General features: G+C 39.8%; 1 protein-coding gene across 1 annotated transcript; it reads right to left on the bottom strand.

Annotated features, from left to right (window-relative positions):
* Positions 1-13262: 13262 nt before the first annotated feature.
* Positions 13263-24249, bottom strand: BTF3L4 (basic transcription factor 3 like 4). The gene is made up of 6 exons (XM_052802680.1): positions 24098-24249; positions 22783-22846; positions 21162-21275; positions 18519-18720; positions 16687-16746; positions 13263-15771 (listed from the first exon to the last, which is right to left on the bottom strand). Exons 2-6 carry the CDS (start codon positions 22834-22836, stop codon positions 15725-15727), a joined length of 477 nt encoding a protein of 158 aa, XP_052658640.1. The 5' UTR covers positions 22837-22846; positions 24098-24249; the 3' UTR covers positions 13263-15724.
* Positions 24250-24316: the final 67 nt, after the last annotated feature.

Raw genomic sequence — 24316 nt, 5'->3', positions numbered from 1 at the left:
CACAGGACAAATTTGCGAGGGTTGTTATTTGGACTCGGTATTTGAGACTGAGATGTGATACATAATTTGAAAGCCTCTGCTAAGCAAGAAGTCAAATTACAGGATTTAGTAGTCCCTGTTAACAAGAAAACAATAAACATTTGGATCATTTCATTCATATTGTTTATTTTGCTATTCATCTGTATTTGGAAGCCCCGGAAATGCTTAAGTACCTTTCTGATTACATTCCTGGTCTGGCCAGAAGCAGGAAATGCCTTTAGTGAATACCCATGGGGTTTGAGTATTTGTGAGGGTGTTCCAGATGAACATGTCTGTGCTCAGTAACAAAAAACCCACCAGGATTTGGAATCGGGAGAAACAGGTTCTTCTTCAACTCTTTAGCTGACTTGCTGAGTGACATTCAATCTGTCTGATCCTCTCTCCTTGTGTGTACAGTAGAGGTAGTTATATTTACAGCATGAGTAAGTATTGCATGAGACCTTATGAAGGTCTGTGAAACCACTTTGAGAGTCTTCTATGAAAAGTGTTATGATGATGATTACATGAAAAACTATCATTTGGAAGATATGAAATCATCACCTAAATACATGCTTTATGGTTCACTGAAACAAAAGACTTTTGAGTTGGCTCCATCTACAGAACTTCATCTTCCTAGAACACTCCATTTGAAGATCTAAAAGTACTTTACAAATAGTTGAAACCTGTTAGTCCCCCTGTGAGTATTAAGCAACCTGCTCCATATTGTTCAAAAACAGCATTTAAGAGTTTGGACTAGAATTGTAGAACTCCTGATTTTACATTCTGTCCTGTATACATTGGGATATCACTTGGCTGCAATATTATTTAATTTCCTCAATCATATAAAAACTTCCATCTTTCAAAGATGACAGTACCCCAGGAATAACGTTGGAGCTGTGCCAGAGGATGGTAGAAGGTACGAGAACTGAGATTCTCATTGTTTGGATAAAAGTCTTAATTCATGTCAGTTCAGTCTAAAAAATCTGCCTTAAGTATGGTATATTGGTGAGGAGGGAGGGACCAGCATATCACACAACTTCTAGAAGGAAGTTTCTGAGTTGTTGATAGCCCTCTAAAAAGCCATATGCACTTTTCCATACATGCCACCAACATACCTACGCTTCATGGCCAATAGGAAGCACAATGGTGAAGAACAGGTGATTTTTAAACTGAGATTCTCCAAAACGAGACCAGATATGGGCCTACAAGAGAGCTTACAAGCTCATAAAGTAAGTCTACATAAATAATAGTCTCAGGCATTTGTGTGGGCTTCAGCAAACATACTCGGTGCTCGATGTACTCACTCATAGAGGCAAGACTTGCTCAGTATGCTGGCTGAGAACAAACTGCATCAGACACTTCAGAAAGGAATTCCACCAGCAAACAGTAGCACAGAGGATGTTTTGTGGAAGATTTTTGAATGACTGTTTTTGTGAACAGAAACCCACTCCCTCTAATGTCAACACTTCAGATGCAAGGAAAATTCTAAGAACAAAACAATTTTAGAGAAATCAAAACACTACAATTCAAACTTGACTCGATTTTAGTTTTATTTTGTACTATATATAATTATTTCAAACTGAAAAATCACATAAACATAGGTATTATTAAATAACCCATTACTAAGAATGTTGAAGTGATATCTTTTGATGCGAGAGTCTTTTCTTTTGTTTATTCCAACATAACTATATTCTACGACCAAAAAAGCTGCCAGATTTTTTTACAGATTTGGTATACAAATTAAACAAATCAGTTCATTGTTATACTTATCTAATATAAATGGACACGTATTTTATACAGAAAAAATCTAATCCTTTTAAAATCTTGTTTTAATCTGTGCTGTCTTGTAACAGTGAGTTCCACGGACTAACTGTGGTACTTTAAAAGTATTTTCTTTCATCAAATGTAAATGCTCTACTGCACAATTTAACATAATACCCTTTTTTTCTCATATAGAACAATCGATTTTACTTTACATAATCCACTATTCTGTTTATTTCTCCTATGTTCCTTCTCATTCATCTTTGTTCTGCAAAAATTATGACATTCTTAATTTCTCTTTAAATCACAAGTTTCTCTGCATCTTTATATGGTGTCATTTTTCAGCTTTTAAATCCTCAGTTACATCCTTATTGACAGGCTGAGGCTATGGCCAGAGCTAAGAGAGCCGTGTCACCTAGTTAGAGAAGTGCTGTCATAGCCTTGGTGTTACTGCCCTCTCTTTTGGGGGATAACAGTTACACAACAACAAGCAGAGCTATCCACATACACACCAGACCAGCTGAAAAATCAGTTTCTTCTTGGATGGTCAAACCTAAAAGTTAACACATCCTTCTGGAACAGCCCTAGACAGCTTTAACTTGCTTTTGTCAAAAACATTTAACATTCTGGAAATTCACCTTAAACATAAGAAAAAAATTCTCTACTGTGAGGGTGGCCAAACACTTTTACAGGTTGCCCATAAAGGTTGTGGAGGCTTTACCCTTGGAGATATTCAAAACCCTACTGGACATGGTCCAGGGCAACCTGCTCTAGCTGACCCTGCTTGAGCAGGGGGTTAGAGACCTCCAGAGATCCCTTCCGACCTCTACCATTTTGTGATTATGTGAAAGGCACCTAAATATAAACCAAAGACTAAGGTGGGAACACAGACAAAGTAAAGAGATTAAGGTCAGAAACTACTACTTCTGACTTCTTGTATAGTATATTCTGTAAGAGCAGCACCAAACAGCGATGCATCCCATCTCTGTGCACCTTACAGACATAAGTGTGGAGCACTGGGGCCCTGAGAGGGAGTGCTACAATATAAATTTTTTTTCTCAATACCTTCTTTCATCGCCAATTCCTCCAGATCTGCAGGAGGGAGGAGAGAGAAAGCAGCAGGTCTTGATAGGAGAAGCAGGGACACAGAGAGAAGGAGCCCAGTGTGTCCTGGGGCATAGTAAAGCAGAAGACGAGGGACAGCAGGATCAGTGAGAGCACATATCTTACGTGAAGCTCATATCTTCTGGTTGAAGTAGGAAATATGTTTCAGATAAAGTCTTCAGTCCAAGTGTAGAGTTGTCAACATGTCTATGCACATGGAGTTACATATTTCCAGTATGGTTGGTTTTGGGTTGGGTTTTTTTTTGAGGCTGTAAGTAAACAGAAGTAAAAGGTTTATCTAGAATATAATTTTTCTTTCAATGTTATGTGAAGGCTTTGATCTAATATGTATATATGAATTTATCCTTTAGATCTTTCTGGATTCAAAGGAAGAGCTGGGTTTTCTTTAGAAAGGAAAAGAACTGAAACTTACTTGAAAGGAAGTGGTAGATGTAGTTGGCTCATTGTTATCTTAAGCATTTCCCTTCTTTGTTGTGCTGGAGATAAATGAATAGCTGCTAAGCATGGACATACATGACTCTCAAGCTCTGGTTCATGATTTTTTTGGAATTAAATCATTCAATGCATGATAGAGTCAAACTCCAGCAAAAGGGATTTTATTCTTGAAGGAATCCAGCAGGCACCACTTTTGCAACACTGTCTTGGGTTACCTGCTGTTGTCACGCTGATCTTTTCCACACTACTTCTCCTTAAAGACAGTGGGTGCAATGGGCATCAAAACCACCATTCTTTGTGCATACAATTTTTTTAAGCTAAGTCTTTTAAAGAAGAAAGGCTCACACATCTGTGCTGCAGATGCAGGTGCATCTTCCTTTCCCCTTAAACAATTTGGGAATACGTTGCTCAAGTTCAACCACACTTGAAAGAGGCAACTGGTGACTGCTATAAGAGGAAGTTGCAAATGACTGCCACCACTGAGGGTGCAGCAGAGGTAAGGCAGCCGCTGTAGTAACTTTTAGCAGAGTGGCTTATCAGTCAGCCACACATAGGTCTAGACTTCTTTGTATGGTTATTTCTCCCCTGTCAGAACTGCCACAGGAATACAGTGCCCATAGCTCAGGGGAAAGGTGTGATGGAGGGCAGGTAGAGAAGGAGATGGTTAAAAAACAGGGGCTCCTCCTGCTTTCATTAGTTCTTCAAGCAGTGAAACTGTTCACACACACACACAGATTTGTTTAAGTACACCCTAAAGTATTCAAGGCATTAATGAAAATCCAAAGCATCTTGTTCATTTCAATTGCTTCTCCACCCACATTCTTCATTGAATTAAAGGATATCCTACACACACTTTTGTTTCACTTATTCCCCAAAGACCGTTTCATCACACACCAAGCAAGGATCTTCAGCATATTCATAGTAACATCTCAGTCATGGCATTCAGCATTATGATGTTCCTGGCACAAGGGGTGTTATTAAAGGATTGAAGAGATGAATAGACAGCAGATTTCCCCAGGGCAGCACATCAGAAAATGGACATCAAAAGAACCTGGCTCAAAATGCAGTGGTTATTACCAGCTTCTGGCAAATCCCACTCATTTCTGAACAGTAACACTGTCAGGCTCTGTTAGGGACATGTCCATCCTGGAATACCTCCATAAAACTATGTTTGCTTATCCAGTAAAAGCACTCCCATTTCAACACCCGACCCTCTAGCTGAAGACAGCATAATCTTCATTAGTCAAAAATATTTTGGGCCAAATCCAAATACAACCTTGCTCAAATCATTAGCAATATCCCAGAGCAAACATGGCACAGGCCCTGTAGCCATCAAAATTACCTTTGTTTCCCCCATTCATTTTTCACAAACCTAACTGGATTGCCCTAGAAACCCGACAGATCTCTGAATGTGTGAATATCTCTTACAGGACGTGTAGGTTGTCACATATTACACATCATCTTCACAGACCCCAATAGGATGACAGTCCACAGTCTGTGACAGGAAATTTTTTAAATTTCTGTTTCCTCTTTCATCAAGAACTGGTTGGAATTTATTTTCTTAAAGCTATTTTGAACCATGAGCAACAATTCTTGAGTAGGCACTGAGGAGGGAGAAGCACATATACTGACATGATGTCACCACCTGAATTATTATGCTGGGATATAAAAATAGTTTGAAAAGCAGCATGGCCAAAATTACCATATCATTTAATTACAACCTACTTTCATGACAGGCCGTCAGTTAATTAAGAGTGTCAAAATGCTGAATTGCCTCCAGCTTCTACATGCTTTGCAAATGACATGGAAGTCATCTTTTTAAATAGCAACAGCTTAACTGAAAATGTAAAACCCATAGTGAAACGCTTTGAAAAATGAGGCAGTCGGCTGAACTGACATGAAATTCCCCATACCATAAATTCACTAAGGAAGACAGTTATAACCCATTTAATTTGCTCTCTGAAGATCATATTCACATGACTATTTCTTTTGTGTGTTTAAAACTATTCTTCTGAAATTGGTATCATTTTAAAAGTGTTATAAAACAGGAGCCTTAAGTGACTGTGGTCTCTGCAGCCATGCACACAGCCTCGCTCCAGCACTGGCACCTTCCCTCCAGACTGCTACAATACAGGCAACTGTAAAGCAGGAAAAGGCTTAGAGAAAGGTTTTTTTTCTTCAGAAGTAAGTCACCTTCACTGATTCTCAAGTAACACATATGACAATAGAGAAAACTGCCTGTAGAGGGAACGATGTTTGAATAAACTTGGAAAATGATGGAATTGTTTTACTCATTTATGATACCTGGCACCAAATCCCTTAATCTTTATAGGACAGTCTTTTTAAATAAGTGATTTTGTATAGATTATGTAAGATAACAGTTTTATATAAACAGTAGCAAAGCAAAAGAAGAATACAGTGGAAAGCAGACTGGATAGAAGACTCATGCCTGAAGCAACCATCAAAGGATAAGAACAGTGCCCAAATGCAGAATTAAGCCAAACATCTTGAAACCAAAATGAAGACAGTGCAGTCCCTCTCCCTCATTCTCTCTTTGGTAATGAGGTGGTCCTTTCATTGGACAGCCAGAAAGAAAAGGGTTTTTTTGGTTTGGTTTGTTGTCCCCCCACCCCAGGAAAATGAGTGCTTTACACTGAAAAAAAATGAACAAACATCTCCCCCTATAGTTTGCAAAAAGCTAAGCACCTTAATAATAATGAAGAAAATCCTGTCTCTTGGCTGAACAAGGGAACCAAGCTAAAACTGAGCCAGAACTTTATGTAGTATGGCAACTCAGGGAGAGTGCTTAAAAAAAAAAAAAAAAAAAAAAAAGGATAAGGCTACAAGAAAGCAATCTGAGAATTCAGCAGAATTGTGGCAGGCTCATGGCTTCATGACTGTGGCAGTATCCAGGTGATTTCACAAATTAGGGCTTGGCAAAGAAGGTAAGAGACTGAATTTCAAGATAATTTATGTGTGGGACTAAGGGGAGTTTGTTAGGCTTGTAATTTATGCAATAGGCAAAAGGACTTCAAATACTAGAAAGAAGTGAATGTGCTTTCTAAGCTGAGTTCAAAGTGCTCTTTATTACTAAAGACTTTGATCAAGAAAACATTTGAGCTTGTTAAAATGCTATTTAGTATAACAGGCCATGAAAACGAAAGCTGACCAGTAAACAAGAATGGTTTACTTTGCCAGGATGATAAATAACTCAAGGCAATTTTCACAACATGTTGATTGTTCAACAATTTTATGTCTATTTCAAAGGGAGTATGTGTTGGATGGATCCTGTTATCCATGTCCTCTCATGCTAGGACACTCTTGATATTTCTGTAAGCAAGAAGCCCTGAGCCCTGTAAATGGACTGTACTGCCATTTACAGTTACTGAAAAACAGTTGTCATTAATTTGACTATCCTTGTGGAGGTTATCACTTAAGGTAAAGGGCCATCTTTTATTCTGTGTTTTTACAGAAAACAGTGTAACAAGGAGTTAGTATCCAGCAAGGCCCATTACACAATATGACGATGCAACACTAATTGCACACTGTTCTTCCCTGAACACTTACCTTCAGTGTTTAACGGACAATCCTTGAGATCCAAGCATTAGCCCAACGGTGGCTGGTATGTCATTGGCTACACCCATTTCCACTAATGGTGGAAAATATCCCAATGGTTGCAGCTGCACTAGCTCAATAAATGCTTCAGAAATCAGCCTGTGCTAGCCTCCTTATTCATGAAAACATACCTAAAGTTCCCATTTGCCAGGCGTGGTGTTAACATGGACTGGATGAGTCTGGAATCCTGCAGGCATTGGCATATAGACACTTAAGTCACAAAAACATTGAGTGAAAGAAGGAATAACATCACTGGTGTTATGTAAATACGTCCTTGCTGAATACAAGTCACTAACTATTGCAGGCAGGTTGCACCTTCTTCCCCATCAGTTCATTTCTCTTTCACTAGTACATGAGGGGGGAAAAAAAAAAAAAAAGCCAGATACACGCTCATCTTGATCATGTAATTTACTAAGTCAGCAGTGATGGCGAACAGGGAATCGTTCAGTCTTACCATCACAGACAAACCCCACCACTAAATCCCATGGAAGCGTACACATGTACAGAAAACAGGGTCATGAGTACACACACTCCTTCCGCTTGTCCTAGGAACTTGATAGCTCTGCTTGAACCTTCCTCTTCTCCTAGCAATGTTTTGACTTCACAGCAGCGTGGCAACTCCTCGCTCAAGCAAAAGGACACTGCCTCACTGGGTGTAATTAAGCCTATAAAAAAAACAGGCTTATTTATGCCTTGCTAAATCACATGATTGAGATTTTGTGGAATGCTGTGAGTCAGAGCACTTGGGAAGCCCTGAACAGCTATCTCCTCAACATCTCAATGAGAGATGTCTGTAAGTTGTTCAGGTTTGTAACTCAGAAGTCAGTCAGCTGAATGTTTTGAGTTTGCTAAAAAAGCTCGGTACCCCATTTCAAACTGCCAGAACCCTTGCAAAACAATCTTGACTACAATACAGGATTAAGCACAATGTTAGCCAATAGAATAGGGCACAGTAAATAATAGTACATACAGCAGGAAGCTGCTTTCTCTGGGGCAAGGGGCGGGGGGGGGCGTAGAGCGGGGGTGGAGAGAAAGTAAAAAGGTCTTTGGCATCTTTGACATCTGCCCTTTATCTTGCTTTTACCAAACCAGAGAGACGTTCCGAGTATAAAACCTGCAAATATGCTTGCTTTAATAGGGTTACTTAACTATGGTAGGAGCAACTGTTAAAGCTTGTTTTTATTGTTCAAGTAGACAATGCATGTAATACCTCCCACAGCCATTTTTCATGGGACTGCTTATGAGGGTAAGACTAATTGAGGACAAGTATTTAATCACCTCTCTCTTATCTTGGCTTATCTAAGAGTTAACATAGAAGGACAAAAATTGAACCAAGGCACATCTTACACAAATTTTAACACAGATTAATGTCTCAGCTGAGAAACTAATAAAAATAATTTCTCACCATGTTTAATTCAATGCAAGTGAAGTCTTGCTCTGAAAAGCTACTAGTTCATTTGTTCTTTCCTGACAAATACTGGCCATCCCGAACCATAATGAACCTGAGGGCCCAAGCAGTTTGAAAGCATTAGCGTCCTGTGACGTCAGGCAGCCCAAATTCAACAGCTCTGGTTCTCGGACAATACTCACAAGAGCTAGAGAAAGGAAGACAACAAAACTACCAGTCACAAAGGAAAACGCACTTGGTATACATTCCTGATGATGGTACTGTGAGCCATTGAGGAAATGTGGGTGTAAGATATCTACACCTTTTATTACAGCTTACTGCAAACTCATGGAGTGCTTGTGCAAATTAAAACCATTAAAAGTGTATGCATTTTTCATGGAAAAGTTTCCATCAGTTAAGATACTAATGATGTATGTCTGCTTGCTCCCAAAGAACAAGCAATCTTGTTCAAAGAAGTCACCAAGTTCTCAGTGACCCAGACTGCACTATAAAAATCCTCTATAATTTAACAAAATCATCAGGATAGAACACTCATACCACTAGAAACAATAGCTAGATTATCCCTTCAAATTTGACTATAGCCTTTAAAAGAAAAACAGTGGATGGAATATTTTTATGGAAAACCCATTTCAAGGTTCTCAGGAGAACTGAGCTGGAAAAATCACCGTGTAATGGGATAAACTATTACAATTTCAGGGCTGGAAGTGGCCAACATGATTTCTCAGTGCACGCTGCCAAGGAAAGCAACTCTGCAACTCAAAGGGCAGGAGAAGAGATAGAGGTAGTAATATCCCTGTGTTCAAAAGTTAATAATTTACAACAACACAGAAATCACGTGACTGACAGAAAGGTGTGTAGAAAAGACTAGAAAATGTAATACATTCCCTGTTTTTCAGAAAACTGAGATCACTTGTGTCAAAATAGAAATCTCAGCAAAATACCCAAATATCCAGCAGCAGATTATGAGAAAACTTGGCATCTTTCAGTCAAGCTGAGGAAGCAGGCTGCGGAAAACTTCAGACAGACAGGGGAAGAAATCCTTATTCAAAGTAAAAATTATTTTAGGGCCTATTTGCTTTCTTTCAGAAACATGCAAAAATGCAAGCCATCACTAATTACAACTGCCAGTCACACAGAGCAGACCAGAGTCTCCAGCAATAGAGCAAGTGTTTCAAAATGAACAGAGCAGAAACTTTAGTTGCATCACTACTCCCCAGAGACTGTAAAAATGCTGTAAGCAAATTACAGCTATTTTCAATTAAACACCATGTGTCAGAAACCATTTGAAACCAGATCTTGTCACAAAGATGAAAATTCCTTATTAAAGATCTCAATAAATAACTTTAAAAGTGATTTTGAGTGAACAAGAACCTGCAACATGAATCAAAACTTCCAACAGCTTGCCCCAAAAAATCACTGTTCACCTAAAAAGAGACATGCCAAATAGGCTCATGGGGAAGGCTATGTTTGGGTGCTGTGCAGCTGCAGAGCAGTGGGATGGCTGGGTCAGAGGGTGGCTGCGGTAATGGCATGCTGGGGTCACATGCCGCAGCTTATCAGCGCACAGTGCAGGCAATGCCTATGCCTTACAAGGCACAACAAACTCAACACCTATTTCACAATTAAAAGTTTAAAAACAAACTGCAAGTTACAGTATCTGACCAGATGGGTTGCCCAAGGCATCAATATGGCAAATCCTTCCCTTCTTCCCAAATTCAGTATGACCCTGGCAGCAGCACTGCAAGTTCCCCCACACCGTCTTGGCAAGACAAGCCCCAGAAGCAGAGCAAGCAGCAGCAGCAGGGTTAAAAGGCTAGTTCAGTCTGCGAGGCTGGTTTGCCTGACGGTTATCTCTACTGAGGCTGCCCAAAAGGACTTTGTGCAAATGCTTTCCTTTTAAAGGGAGGTTACCGTTTTTATTTCACAGAAATTTAAAGCTAGCTAGCAGGTGGTAAGGCAAAGGCAACTGAGATGGGGCCCGAAGCTACAGCTTCCTCTGCAGGCGCCCACTCATACAGAACGAACTGTGGGACCTGCAGGTTCAAATGCTACCACCATGGCTCAGGATGGTTTTACAAGCTGGCTAAGCCAACCAAAGCAAGCTGTCAGGAGGAACGGTCGAGCTTTTAGCATGTGCACAACTGCGTGGTCAGCCATAACAGTAAGGTGAGCTGAAAACAATTTGAAAACTAACTTTACAAAAAGTAACTTACAACCAGATAAGCAAGCTGATCCAGTTGACCTCAGACATCTGCTGCTACTGCTGGCGCTTGGGAAAGCAAAGGAAGGGCAAGACTTTCTCCCTTGGTGGCAGGGAAGCCTGAGATTGGTAAAGGCCTTTCAGGGAACTTCACTCTTGGTGTGCAAAGGTCTGGTATCCTGCTGACAATCTGTTGAGATGTTAAGTCTTCACTTACCTATGTCTGGCAATAATTTGCATCGCTTAGAAATTTCCAGCTTCACACTTGGCCTCAAAATCAGATCTGATGTTCTCAAAATGTATTTTGCACCACATTTCCCAATGGCCGTAGAGAGCTGGTCACGCAGCACTGGCTCTTCTTTGTCAGCTAAGTTGCATTAGACAGAATCTAAAAATACATTAAATACTTTCTAATTTTACTTTTTGACATAAGCAGTTACTATAGCTGCTGCAAAGATGTTGCAAGAAAGGTCAAGAGGTCACATAACTCCTTCTATTCAGCTGGGATATGTACACTGAAAGGTCAAAAGGCCTTGGAATATAATTTTTTGTTTCAATGCTTGCCTTCGCATTGGTACTTTATCAAAAATATCAAAACCAACTTCAAGAACTCAAATGAGCAGATAACCTCCTACTCCAAGGAGGAAACTAATTTAGCATAGTTACAAAATCCATCTGCAATGCAAAGTTCAAGGAAATGCCACCTAATATTTGAGAATCTGACAGATAACAGGTTGCCAAGAAAAAACAGCATCTGAGCAAGCTGTGGGTCTGTTTAGTGAGAGGGTGTTTAATAGTACTGACAGCCCACCAAATAATATGCATTTATCATGCAGAAGTAAAATAGCTTTTTTATACCATTTGCACAGATGTAGCTCTTCTCTCTCAAGAAGCATCCAGGTTTTGTGTTCATTAATTTACATACCACATAGAGGACGTAGAGCAGTACTCCTGAAATAGAGGCAATCCAAGGCACTGGAAAGGACTTTTTCTTGCCAAATACACAGTGCCAGAGTCTGAAATGAAAGCCCAGTTCCCAATAACCCTGCTCCAGGTATCAGCCCAAGCTTCCACCCAAACATACCAAGACCGCTGATTTTAGAATTAAGTCTCTTCACTTGTTCTGCTTGGCTACCTTGATTGACACTGCAGCCCCCATGTTCCTGAATAAATCTATGAAGTTCTACAGTGTCTGCAAACTGGTCTTTGAAAGTGAGGGGGGAATTAAAAAAAAATAAAATTACTTAATGGGAAAGCAAACAGTTGAACGTGAATAACCATTGCCTGTACTTCTGCTGCTACTTCTGTAAAGTTGCTATGGCTATTGTTGTGGTGTGCTTCTGCTCTGCATCACTTCATTTGCTCAAGTACAAAATGCGGATCATTTAATTAGCATAATCTTGATCTCCAGAACAATCTGTCTGTTCACTTTGTTGAACAAACCAGCATTGTCTTCAGATAATAAAGCGAGACTAATCTTAACTGCCAGTGGAAGAATTTACTCGCTCACCTTCACCTACAGGGCAGTTCACTCGGCCCCTCTGTTCATCCCTACTGTCTGGAGCAGCACAGTATGATGCCAGGGTAACTTAGGAGGATCCTTCCTCAGTAGAGGCATGAATTCATCTTATAACAGCACAGTAGATCTGTGCTATATGTATCTTCCTTCCTGTTAACAGCAATACACTGGTCAATCAATACACTGCTCAGTAATTAAATCATCTGCAAGACCTCCAGTGCTCACTTTGTACACACCAAATCCAAAACATTATTTGTGAAGATCCTGGCAGAAGGGAGTTCATAGCAATTCCTAGTTCCCATCAAAAGCTGACAGATACTAGTGAATTACCAACATATTTCAGTAAAACTTCAATAGCAGTTCTAAATTCATTCTTATCATTCTTGTGCACTCTCCAACAACTATATAACAAAAGTTAAAAAGAAGAAATTCACCTGAACCTTATTTTTGTCAAGGTCTGTACTGTATGTTAAATGTTCTTTTTGTATCAACTCCTTCCACCCTACCAACACTCTTAGCTGCAAACTTATTTTGTTACCAACTGCTGCACGAGAAATCCCTTACCAGCACTCGGTACCAAGCCTCCAGCATCACTGACTGTACTGTGATCTCTGCCATCCGTCATACATGAGCATATTTTTTTTTTCTCATAGAGCAAATACACCACAACTGCAGGTTTTTACAGACTTGCTCTCCTGCCTGAGAAGCCAGCCAGTCCTAGGTTTTCCATCCACAAGCTAGGGAACTACACAAAGCTACTAGCAGTCAGGGCAGGAAGACTAGCATTTGCCATCTTACACATTGGCCAAGTTCTCGATTCATTGGTCTTTACTGATTCAGCTTTGATTCTCTCACATGCAATCCAAGAGATGTTTCAATGCACTTTCTGCTCTATCTTCCAATTTTCAAATCACTGCCAAGTTCTTTAATATGTCAGTATCTTGAATGTGTCAACAGTATTTAAGTAGTGAGCAAGTAAAGCTCAAGAGCTTCAGAAGTACAGTGGTTATCGTGCTTCAAGCCAAGCAAAGAACATTTTAATGTTCACCTTCACATGGGGAGTTTTTATTGTACCTACACTACCCAAAACTTCTAGTAACTTTGCGTTTCCATCAGCATGTACACTGTTTGAGTTATACCAGGAATAAATACGAAGAAAAAGAGCTTTTCCCACAACAGCCTTGATGGGTTACTTTTAATTAAAATCAGTTTAATGATTGATAAGCTCTAGTATTTCCAGCAGCAAATCGTAAGTGGTTGACTGTTTCCAGATACAGTGAAAAAACTGAAGATAATATAACTACATAAGCTAGCATACTTAGTTAGTTTACTGGTTGTCAAACATAGGAAAAGGTGAGGGTTTAACATGTAAATTGTCACGACCAAGAGCAAAAATTAAATGAGTATTTTGTAGGAATCAGAAAGTTCAACTATATAAACTTCTTACGGAATCACTGCTTCCAATGCTTACTCTTAATCTCTCACAAAATTACTTTTGACATACTTCCTACATCAGAAACCAATGAGCACAAGTTTTCAGTATCTGATTAGTATTTAGGGGGAGGGGATGTCCCATACATAAACTCAGTACAGTTGCTACTGTGAAACGTTCTTCACTCATGCCCCTTAAGCAAATGGAAGAACACTGCAAATACCTGTTTCCTAGTATCCTTCATTTGCTCTTTGAGCCTGTGGAGACAGAAAAAGGCAATGCAGTGTGCCTGCGCACCTGTTAATGAAGACATCTCTTCCTTACAAACGGAACAAATGCATCTGCAGCTGATTTAAGATTAGCCATACAACAAACCAAAGTTTCATTCACCGCTGCAGGGAAAATAGGAGAGTGGGTATATGGGAGTGTGAGATCCTGAAGCTCTAACAGGATCCTCCCTAATCCTGCATGTGTCTTCCTCAGTCACTGTCAGCAAGGATATAGTGCTGTTTGAAACAGCTGCTGCATCCACCTGTCATTCCTCAGCTAGTGCTGGTGGGAGGAGGAGACAACACACAAGAGGGAGCATTTCCTCTTTTGTACTGTTATTTTATTTTGTAGTAAGATCCATGTAGTATATAAAATATAACAGGAAAAACTGAACAAAGCCTATAAAATAAATGGAGGAGTTCAGATGATGAACCACTACAGCTCTGCTTTTGTGGTTTTATGATGTCACCAGAACTCATGTACTGTTTACCTTGTACTTTTACAGTTCTCTAGCATATGAACCTACATAAAAAGCTGATATGTTCCAATTAAGCCATAGTTAAGTGACAGATGTAGAGAAAATAAACGGCTTTCTTAAGCCACAGCTGCCCTTGACACAGGTTGCAATGATGTCTAGCTATACCATAATGCACATTACATCAAGAACCTTGAAAGAGCCTCTTGAGAAAACGAGTTCACATTAAGCATTTTAAAGAAAGGTCATAAATACTGCACTGTACCAACAGTACCTGCCAATGTCCTCCTTATGCCTGAGGAGCATTTGTGGTTTTTAAGAAGCTACTACATAGATGACACCAAACCTAGAGGTAGGTTATAGGCAAAGGTTAAGTTACAGGCAAAAAAAAAAAAAAAAAAAATCCCTTTAGAGCTAGTCATTGCACAAACTGCCCAGCAGGAGGCCAGGCAAAATGTCAACAACTCTTTCCTCCCACCTTAAACATTGCTCACAGGGTACATTTAAATCCTAGTGCCATAAGAATGACAGTGGATCATCAGCCGCTAGTAAATGCAGTCATGCCAAGAGAACAGCTTGAAGTTCTTCAAGCAAAAATCTGTTACTGTGCAAAACTGGTGCACTGGACTGTTACCAACTAAACCTCCAAGTTTAGGAAGTGACCTGACGGTAGAGAACCAAGGTGTTCGTTTTCCTTTTGACATGGGAAATACTCTACATAATCAACAGGAGAACATACCGCTAAGCCTACGTGGAAGGAGTCAAAGATCAGCTTGTCTCAAAAGGTTCAAGAGACAAGAAAAAAGGAAAAGTTGAGAAAGGTTAAAAAGAGCACACTTTTCTGAGACCAAGTTTTCTTTTTTAAAAAGTTACTGTACCAAACAAGCCAGTAAAACAGCTTGTCTTTGGTATCATCTGGGATCAACATAAGGTTGATAACAATTATCATGTACACATTTCAACAGGGATGAGAAACACATCTGCAAGTACAATAGTTAACAGCAAATTAAACCCAAGTTTTAATTGTGTAATGCATTCAGGTCACAAAATGTGGACAAAATTTTAATCTTAACTACCTTCTGTGCACTATTTGGTGATAATCAAAAGGAACAATGCTGAAGATTCATTTTATTTCTACTTCCAAAGGAAAAGGGGGAAAGGTTAAATAAGTGTTCTCCAATTTGTTCTCCACTATATGTACACCCACGCACATACACACACGCACATGCACACACCCCTCAAACTGCACTGACATTTCTTTTTGACCAAAAGAGTAGATCCTGGGAGTAAGTGCAAAATGCAAAATCAACTGACAGAAAATGCTGAACAAACAGCATCATAAAAATACAAAATATTTATATTACTGAACTATTAACAGATGATGTTCTCTGTTTCTTTAAAACTTTGGAACCACATAGCTGATTTCTTAAATCTAGTCCATGCCAGCTTCCAGAACTATTAACGTTTTAGTTAGCTTCATTCTTTGATGCTTCATCAAAGTTTTCTACGAGATCTGAAAGACATGAAGATATTTAATACTGTAATGCCAAGTACCATTACCTTCATAAATTTAATGAAAATGCATATATTATAGGAAAGGTTAAGGAGTTCTTAACTATACTTATGTACACCAATTTTTACAGGCAGATTTCAAAGGACTTTAGAAAATATGGTTTGTTTGAACATACATAAAGAACTAGAAATGCAGGAACACTCAGAAGAGTGGAAGTTCTAACATGAAGTGATTAAGATCTGAGGTGCTCTACTAGCTGCAGTTGAGTCTTGAGCCATCACCATTCTTTAAAGAATGCCTGAAGTTAGGCACCCATTAACTGTTGTACCCCAGGAAACAGAAAATGTTGGAGAACTGAATTTTTATGCAAGGTCACAAAGAAATAAACCAGTGCCAGAGCATGACCAATTGAACCTCTGGGTCCACCAGTTTGTTGTTTTAGCTAATACACCATACTGATGGACATAGAAGAACGTGGTGATTGATAGACAGTTACTGACAAATTAAGAATTTACAATATTTACTTATTGAGAACTTTCAGACACTGACATAAGCTTTGTTTCTTTTACTACAGAAATAAAAATCCCCACCCCCAGACTCTGATTTAAAGACAACCTGATGACTATGTCAATCATGTCATTCTGCAGCCCTAAAACCCTATCTGGACATTTAGATCACCTGTTCAACCTTCCTGAAAGTATTTTAATCTATTTCCACTTAAGAATTAAGCAATTTGCACAAGGTAAACCTTTTTTCGAAAGCTGGAATCCAAAGTCATCAATGTTTTAATGCTGTCCAGTATATGAAGCCTCCCTTAGTAAGTGAGAGGTATAATTGCATCAGGAGCTAAATATTTAAATGCATGAACTGAAATATTTATACATTAAATGGACATCTAAGTGTGTATGTGCCTACCTGGGACATCATCATCTTCTTCATCAATATCTTCAGATTTTGGTGCTTTACTATCCAACACTGTAAAAAGAAATTTGGTGCTGAGTTTTCATTATACAGAATTAGGGACAGTCACACAACAAAATAAAAAAACATACAAGTGAAAAAAGAAAGCATTTCCCCAACCCCCAATAGTGATAAACACACAATGACTGGGTATCAACAGTAAACAGCATGACCATAAGGTCTACTTATGAACATTCTTATACCAAAGTATTAGCACAGCCATTTTCAAATGCTTAGGGGTATTAATGGAGAGCTAGCAAAAGATCAAATGATACAGAAAAAAAAACAGCGTGACTAAATCTTCTAGCTGAAGTCATGTGTTTCAATGCAACAATAATGTGGTACCAATCAGGGACCAACATATCATATGATTCAATTATCAAGAGGCCACAACTGTAGGAAAAACCATTTCCCTTTCAAGGGTCCTGCATCAAACTTAGTCTTAAGTCATGGAATTTGGAACATGCTACAAGTAATCTAGAGAAATGCAAGAACTTCAAAAATAAAAGCAAGCATTTTTTCTCATTGGTCTGACTTCCTGTACAATCTAAAGAAAGCATGGCAAGAATCCATTGGTACTGAGGTGGTATCAAAGAAATATGCTTATGACAATCCATCTTTCTCAATTTTGAAAGGTATTTTACATATTAGTAAAGAAGGAAAAATAGACCCTTTACTTTCAATTAAACTCTGAACATGAAATATAGATGAAAAAAATTATTGATTTAGAAGGAATAAATATTTTTTGAAAATATTATAACAGGTAATGTATTTTCCAGTTCCAAATACAGACAATTGCAACATGTCCAATTACAGTCTTTTTAATGGCCATAACCATCTAACTAGTACAAATATGAAAAAATTTTTTGAATGTCCAACATCACCAGGGCTTGATATCATGAAGTAGTTTTTGGCAATGAACTCCAATACAGGTACTTGTAATGCAAAGTGTACCTGTTCTGCGCTCTAAGAAAACTTCTACAAACTCATATCAAAGTCTACAGACTGATAACTGATTAATTTCATAACATACACCATTGCAAGAATAAATTTCCATCTATTCTTAAATTACAAACTTGCTTAGGGACAGTAGTTGAGACCTCTACAAAACATGCTACAGTGCTTCCCCAAGGAGGGTACCATCCTAAAAGGGATTGCCACCAGACTCCATTTCTTAACCGTAAAATTACAGTAATAGTTATACCACATACATATACACACACACCAAGCTCCCATGGCTTTAAAATGAGTAGAAAATAAAGAATCACATTAAAAACTTTGATTTTTTTTTTAAATTTAGAATCAAATCTTTGATTTTTAATTCATTTTTTAAAGTCTTGCTTTAATTCCAAACAGAATTATAGAGTAGAAGATACAGAACGTGTTTCTTCCTCTATATCCACAATAGAAATGTTTTTTATGAACAAAGAAAACAGAATCCAATTCCCTGACAAAAAGAACCTGTTGAGTTTTTCCAAGTAAAAACTTGCTTTCCTAAGTATTTTGTCATACACAGTTGTACACCTGGAATCACAGCATGCCTGACCTACCAGATTTTTTTTTTTTTTTTTAAATCAGGGCCTGCCTATATAGAATCTTGAATCAACAAGGAAAAAAGTGTCATCTGCCCCCCGACCCCCGTATTTCCACAACAGTGGCAAATAAATAAAAGTACATATGCTTTTGATCACTTTTTAAGTCACACATGCTGCTGTTAAATATGGGTCAAAACTTTTATACTGCATATGTTCTTTAAATAGGTGATGAAAGGTTCCAAAAAGACCTACCTTGTCTTGGGAATTGTTCAGCTAACTTCCTGAGACTTGTTAAGCTGTCAGCACCAAGCTGGCTTAAGATGCCTGGAAGCATTTCTGTGATCGGTTTAGCCTCGGCATGACCAGTAATTGCAAAAGTGTTAGCAGAAAGGGAAGCTTGAACCTTGGGGTTGTTGAAGTGAATAACTGTTCCATCATCTTTTATCATGTTCACCTGTTTAAATATATTAATAACATTTACCAAAATGGTGCAGCATCTTGTTGAACAAGAATGATAAATTATTAATTCAAATCTAGATTTAAAATATTAATACAAAAAAATTTACAAAAGTAGTACTCCTCCTAGAGAATAATATAACCATGACAAAAGTGTCTGGAATTAACACCATTTAAACTGGAAGTAAAATATAAGTTAGTGACAAAATATGGGTTCATACATACTATATGAAAAGGCTGAATTTATGGTTCCTTCATAAAATTACGTAGTATTTAGATAAGCCTATAAATATGCAAGGATTATATGCTATCATACAGTTCATATATATTTTTAATAAAGGCAAAAAACATACATAGGTTATTAGACTGTAAGGCATAAATGAGTTAATATCAGGCATGACTAGGGGGGAAAAAACCACAACCAAACCTTGAGCACTATGGTAACTCTTTACAAACTAAAAGCTCTTAAAAAAGCCTTGACACATCAGTTTAAGACATCACCATTCACAGCTGTGTCACCTAACAGGAAAACATTATTGTTTGTGCAGCAGAATTGGCAAAGGCACAAGATTCACAGTCTGGCCTAATTGCTGAAGCAGCGCAAGGCCAAGGATGCCTCCTACACACATACACACAGACCTGGAGGTTTATGTACCAACTGCACTAAAACAGGCTTCTATGCCTTCCTAATAATTCCATGATGATTCTTTTAAGATTAAGTACATCATACAGTGACCCCCACCAAAGATTATACTGGCATATTTGTATGGGTTTATTTTATGTTTTTTAACTTAAAGGGAGACAGAATGGAAAGTTAAAAAGGCTTTTCTTCTGGGCATGGCTAAACTGTGGTAAAGCGGAAAATAATTTTGTCTGAAAAAAGGAAGAGAGTTCTACCCATCAAACCACACAGTAGTAGTAAACTTATGTCACAAAACTAGTAAGTATTGTTTTTAGTAGAAGTTACAGGGAGAAAACAAATTTGGGAACTAAAGAAGAGATCTAAAAATATAAATCATGTAAGTTATCAATCTTCACACAGCAGCAGAGTTCAAAATATGTTTTGAAGAGGAAAAGCAGGTGTGTTGCTTTCCTGCAAAACTAAAGGATGCCCTGTCCCTTACACATGGGGAAACGGTAAAGGCTTCAAGCACAGTCATCCTCTTACTTAAAAACCTCTTTTAAAAGCCACAAAGATAAGCTACTAATGTTTGACTCAACATTACTAGCCTCCCCAAACTCTTCTATCTACACAAAGTTTACCAAGGTCAACTTGTGTCCAGCTGAATACAACAACATACTGCAATTATGTATCTAGCTATCAAGGCAGAAGCATATTGCATTATCTTCCTTCACATCAAGACATTTAAAATCCTTAATAACCATGTCTGAATAAAGATCTTACGCTAGGGATGGGGAGGGAAACAACCACAAAACAGAACAAGAACTGTGTCTTTCTTTGGGTTTGTATAGCTCAGCATATACCTATCAAGTCTAAGTAAACAGACAAATTGAATTGTTTCTGTAGCAGAGGTATGAAAACTTACAAGCAAACCAGGCTTCTACACTGAATCTGTATTTGCCTTTGGAAGAGAGGTATGCACTAGGTGACCTCTGGAGGCACCCTGCAGTCCTGCTTTAATTAATTAATCACAGATTAAATATTATGCTGCTTTAACCAAGTACTACAGTAATATTGAGTTCATGATGAAGGAACACCTCCTCCTCCCACGTACAAGTGTCACTCTCTACAGTGTTATGGTAAATGTCAGTGTCTCCCTTCACATTTCATACATGTTAAATGCATGTAGACATATTCAAGGAATATCTGAAACCTTTACAGTCCTACATACATTAACACAGAAGCTGGTTATGTAGAGTCTTTGCTGTGTTGTAAGAAACATCATCTCCTGTGACTACCACAAACAAACAATTCTGGTAATTTTTATGCAGTAAAAGGACCTAATTCTGATAATACAGACTTGCAAGTTCTTACTGAAGGTTATTTTTGTGCTTTCCTTTATATTCTGCACCACACAACCCTTGCTTTGGATGTGCCTGCACAGTACATGTGTGTTTAATGCTCTTCTCTTTAAAGTAGGTAATCAAGTTCATGAAGTCAAGAATCAAGAGTTTTGTTTTGCAATGAATGCAAGACACATACACGACAAGCAGCTTACTAGCTTCTATTATCACTACCTGGCCAGCAGAACCTTCTCCCTTCTTTCTCTAGGTATGTATGCATTAATGTGAATGAGACAACAACCAATCTAATAACTTTACCTATCAATAACCAGACCTGTAAGTTTTTGAGGCAAAAAGAAAACTGTTGCTTGGGTGGGGGGGGAGGGGAACAAACAACAGACCAACAAAAACCAACCACAACACCAAAACAACACAGTGAATTTAATTTCAAACAAGAAGCGCTTATCACTATACCTCTTCAATGCCAGCAATGTTATTTACTGCCAGTTTTTTGAGGGAACTCTGAAGTTTTTTGTCATCAGCTGTAGCTGTTCTGTGCACCACCTTCTTCTTTCTGCGAGCTGTTCCCTGGAAAAGAATCAAGACACAACAGTCAGTTATTCTCAAAAATCTCACAAAACTTTAATTTTTGAAAGTCATATCACACTCTGAGGAACCTATCTATAAGCTATGAGAAAGCTCTGTAGTCAAAAATGCTCCTCAACTTACTTATCTTCACCTATGGTCTTAACTGTCAGCATAAATTTTAAGGTTTTTCTTAAGTGTAAAAGACCAAAATGACACTGAACAGTAGCAGCATTCTCCCTTCCCACAAGCTAAATTATAAAAATACTATTTGCTATTTAGCAATATATAAAAGTTTCCCCAAGAATTTTATTTTTTCCAAGATGAAGCACAAGTACAGTGACTTTAAAAGGTCACACTTTCGTAACCAAGTAATTAACATTTTTAAACTGTTCCACAGACAGCAATTTTGGAATTCCTACTCTGCAAACTTTTGTACAACTGTCATGGTTTAACCCCAGCCAGCAACTAAGCACCACACAGCCGCTCACTCACTCCCCCCCCACCCAGTGGGATGGGGGAGAAAATTGGGAAAAGTAAAACTCGTGGGTTGAGATAAGAACAGTTTAACAGAACAGAAAAGAAGAAACTAATAATGATAATGATAACACTCATAAAATTACAACAGTAATAATGAAAGGATTGGAATGTACAAATGATGCACAGTGCAATTGCTCACCACCCGCCAATCGACACCCAGCTAGTCCCCAAGCGGCGATCCCCCCGCCCCCACTCCCCCCAGTTTATATACTAGATGTGACATCACATGGTATGGAATATCCCTTTGGCCAGTTTGGGTCAGCTGCCCTGGCTGTGTCCTGTGCCAACTTCTTGTGCCCCTCCAGCCTTCTTGCTGGCTGGGCATGAGAAGCTGGAAAATCCTTGACTTGAGACTAAACATTACTTAGCAACAACTGAAAACATCAGTGTGTTACCAACATTATTCTCATACTGAGCTCAAAACATAGCACTGTACCAGCTAGTAGAAAGACAATCAACTCTATCCCAGCTGAAACCAGCACAACAGCCCCGACTATAGTTAGGAAACGAACACCTACACTGAATAAACTATACGCTTTTTTGTCATATTAGCTACCTGCTGGCTCAGAGAAAAAAAACCAGCTCAGTGCAGAGTCAGATAAGCCCTGGAGCTGCCACAAAGGAAGAAACTCCCCAACAGGGAGAAGAGAAAGGCAGAACTGGAATAACCAACAGGTAAGCTTAGCTTGAGATTTCACAAGGTCACAAAAAGTCACTGAATTAAAAAGAAAGCTTACACACTAGAAACTACTCATCCAGTAGCTGTGAATTGAAAGAAAACTGCAGCAGTATTCAGGCAGCAGTATTACAATTCAGATTACACAAAACCTGTATTTTTCAGGCCTCAAAGTATATTTTTTTTTTCCCCTCCCATGAACTAAAACCTATGCTTTGAAAACCAAATTTCAGACATGTTTCTCCCTCAACCCGTAAATTACAGGAAAGAGTACATCTCTGATGGTTTTCCTACCTTTCCTCCTATTCGGACCTGTGCTTGAAGCTTGGCCAGTTTTTCTTGGTTCATAGTGCTGTGTCTGAAGAGTAAGAATGAAATACAAGTTAACCATCAAAATATTAAAAAAAAATTTTCACAGTCCGTTTTAAAAGCACTCTTAAAATTGCAGTGGGTTTTTAAGCTTACAGAAAATTCAACAAAACAGTGCATCAAACAAATACACATAAACAAAAAGCTTTAAAGCCACACAACCTAAATAATATAGAGTGGTCCAGGAGCAGCTTGTTTAGCTGAAGTGTCTGTACCATGAGGAGGCAAATCAACAGGACATTTCATTTTGCATCAGTCTGAGATAGTGTGAATTTCCAAGTATGCTAGCTTACTGTTGGAACCATTTGACTGAAATACTGACTCAGAACACACCCAAATCTGCACGTACAGCACGAGTGCTTCTAGAAAAACACCTTGAACAGAGCCCAGGGAGAGACCCATCGCTACACTACTTTGAAAACTATTTTTTCCACATAGTGAATCTCTGATACATTTAACTAATAAGCCAGCTCCAAACTCGGTGAAGTTCACATCTTTGACAGATTTCCTATATGACCCTCTGGCAGCTATTCATCCAATTCAACGACTGCGAAGTTAGTCAAGTGGCATGTCCAACGGGTCAGGTGGGACATTTAAAGGCTGGAAGACCTGAAAAATCTGTAACGGGTGGAAAAACACCTCAGGCCTTCCAACACAAGGAAGGCATTTCGCTGCTCTGCCCCAATAAGTCACCGGTGATCCCCTGAATGAAGGGGGAACCCCCTCCGCATTTGCGTTGTACCGGGGAAGCGACGGAGAGGCGGAGACGGGGCTCCGGCGGGCGATCGGGGACACAGCGAGACCCCAGCACCGCCGAGCGGATCACCGCGCGGACAGGGCCTCCGCCGGGGAGGCGGGAGAAGGGACTCAAGGCGGCTCCCTGGCCATCCCCAAAGCCCCGGGGAGCGGGAGGAGATCAAGGCCCCGTCCCTCGGGAGCCAGGGCAACCCCACGCGGCCAAGGCACCGCGGCCCCAGGGGAGAGTCAGGGCCCACCCGAGCCAGGGCAGACCCCACCACACCGCGTCCCGGCGCAAGGCCTCGCTCCCCCCCCCCCCCCATCCTCTCCTCGAGGAACGGCCAGCGCCCGCGGCCCCGCCACGGCCCAGCGCGGCAGACGGGGACGGGACGGGACGGGACCGAGGTGCCGCGGCGCCCCGCCCGCCCCACGCCGGGAGGCGGCAGGGGAAGGGGGGGCCGTGCCGGCGGAGCGGTGCCGACGGGCGCGGGGAAGGTCTTACCCGAGTCCGGCGGATCCTCCGCAGCCCAACACGCGGTGAGAACAAGATGGCGGCCAAGGAAGGAAAGAGAGGCGCACAGAGAAAGGAAGCTTCGCGCCACGTGACGGCGCCAGCCCGCCCGCGGATTGGCGGACGCCCAGGCGTTACATTTGCATAGCAGGGGCGCGGGGAGGCGGGGGCGTGGCGCGCGGTGCCTCCTGGGAGTTGTAGTCTCCGGGG

Source organism: Harpia harpyja, chromosome 11 (assembly GCF_026419915.1).
Source record: "Harpia harpyja isolate bHarHar1 chromosome 11, bHarHar1 primary haplotype, whole genome shotgun sequence".
Lineage (NCBI taxonomy): Eukaryota > Metazoa > Chordata > Aves > Accipitriformes > Accipitridae > Harpia > Harpia harpyja.
This window is presented reverse-complemented; position numbering and strand designations above follow the sequence as displayed.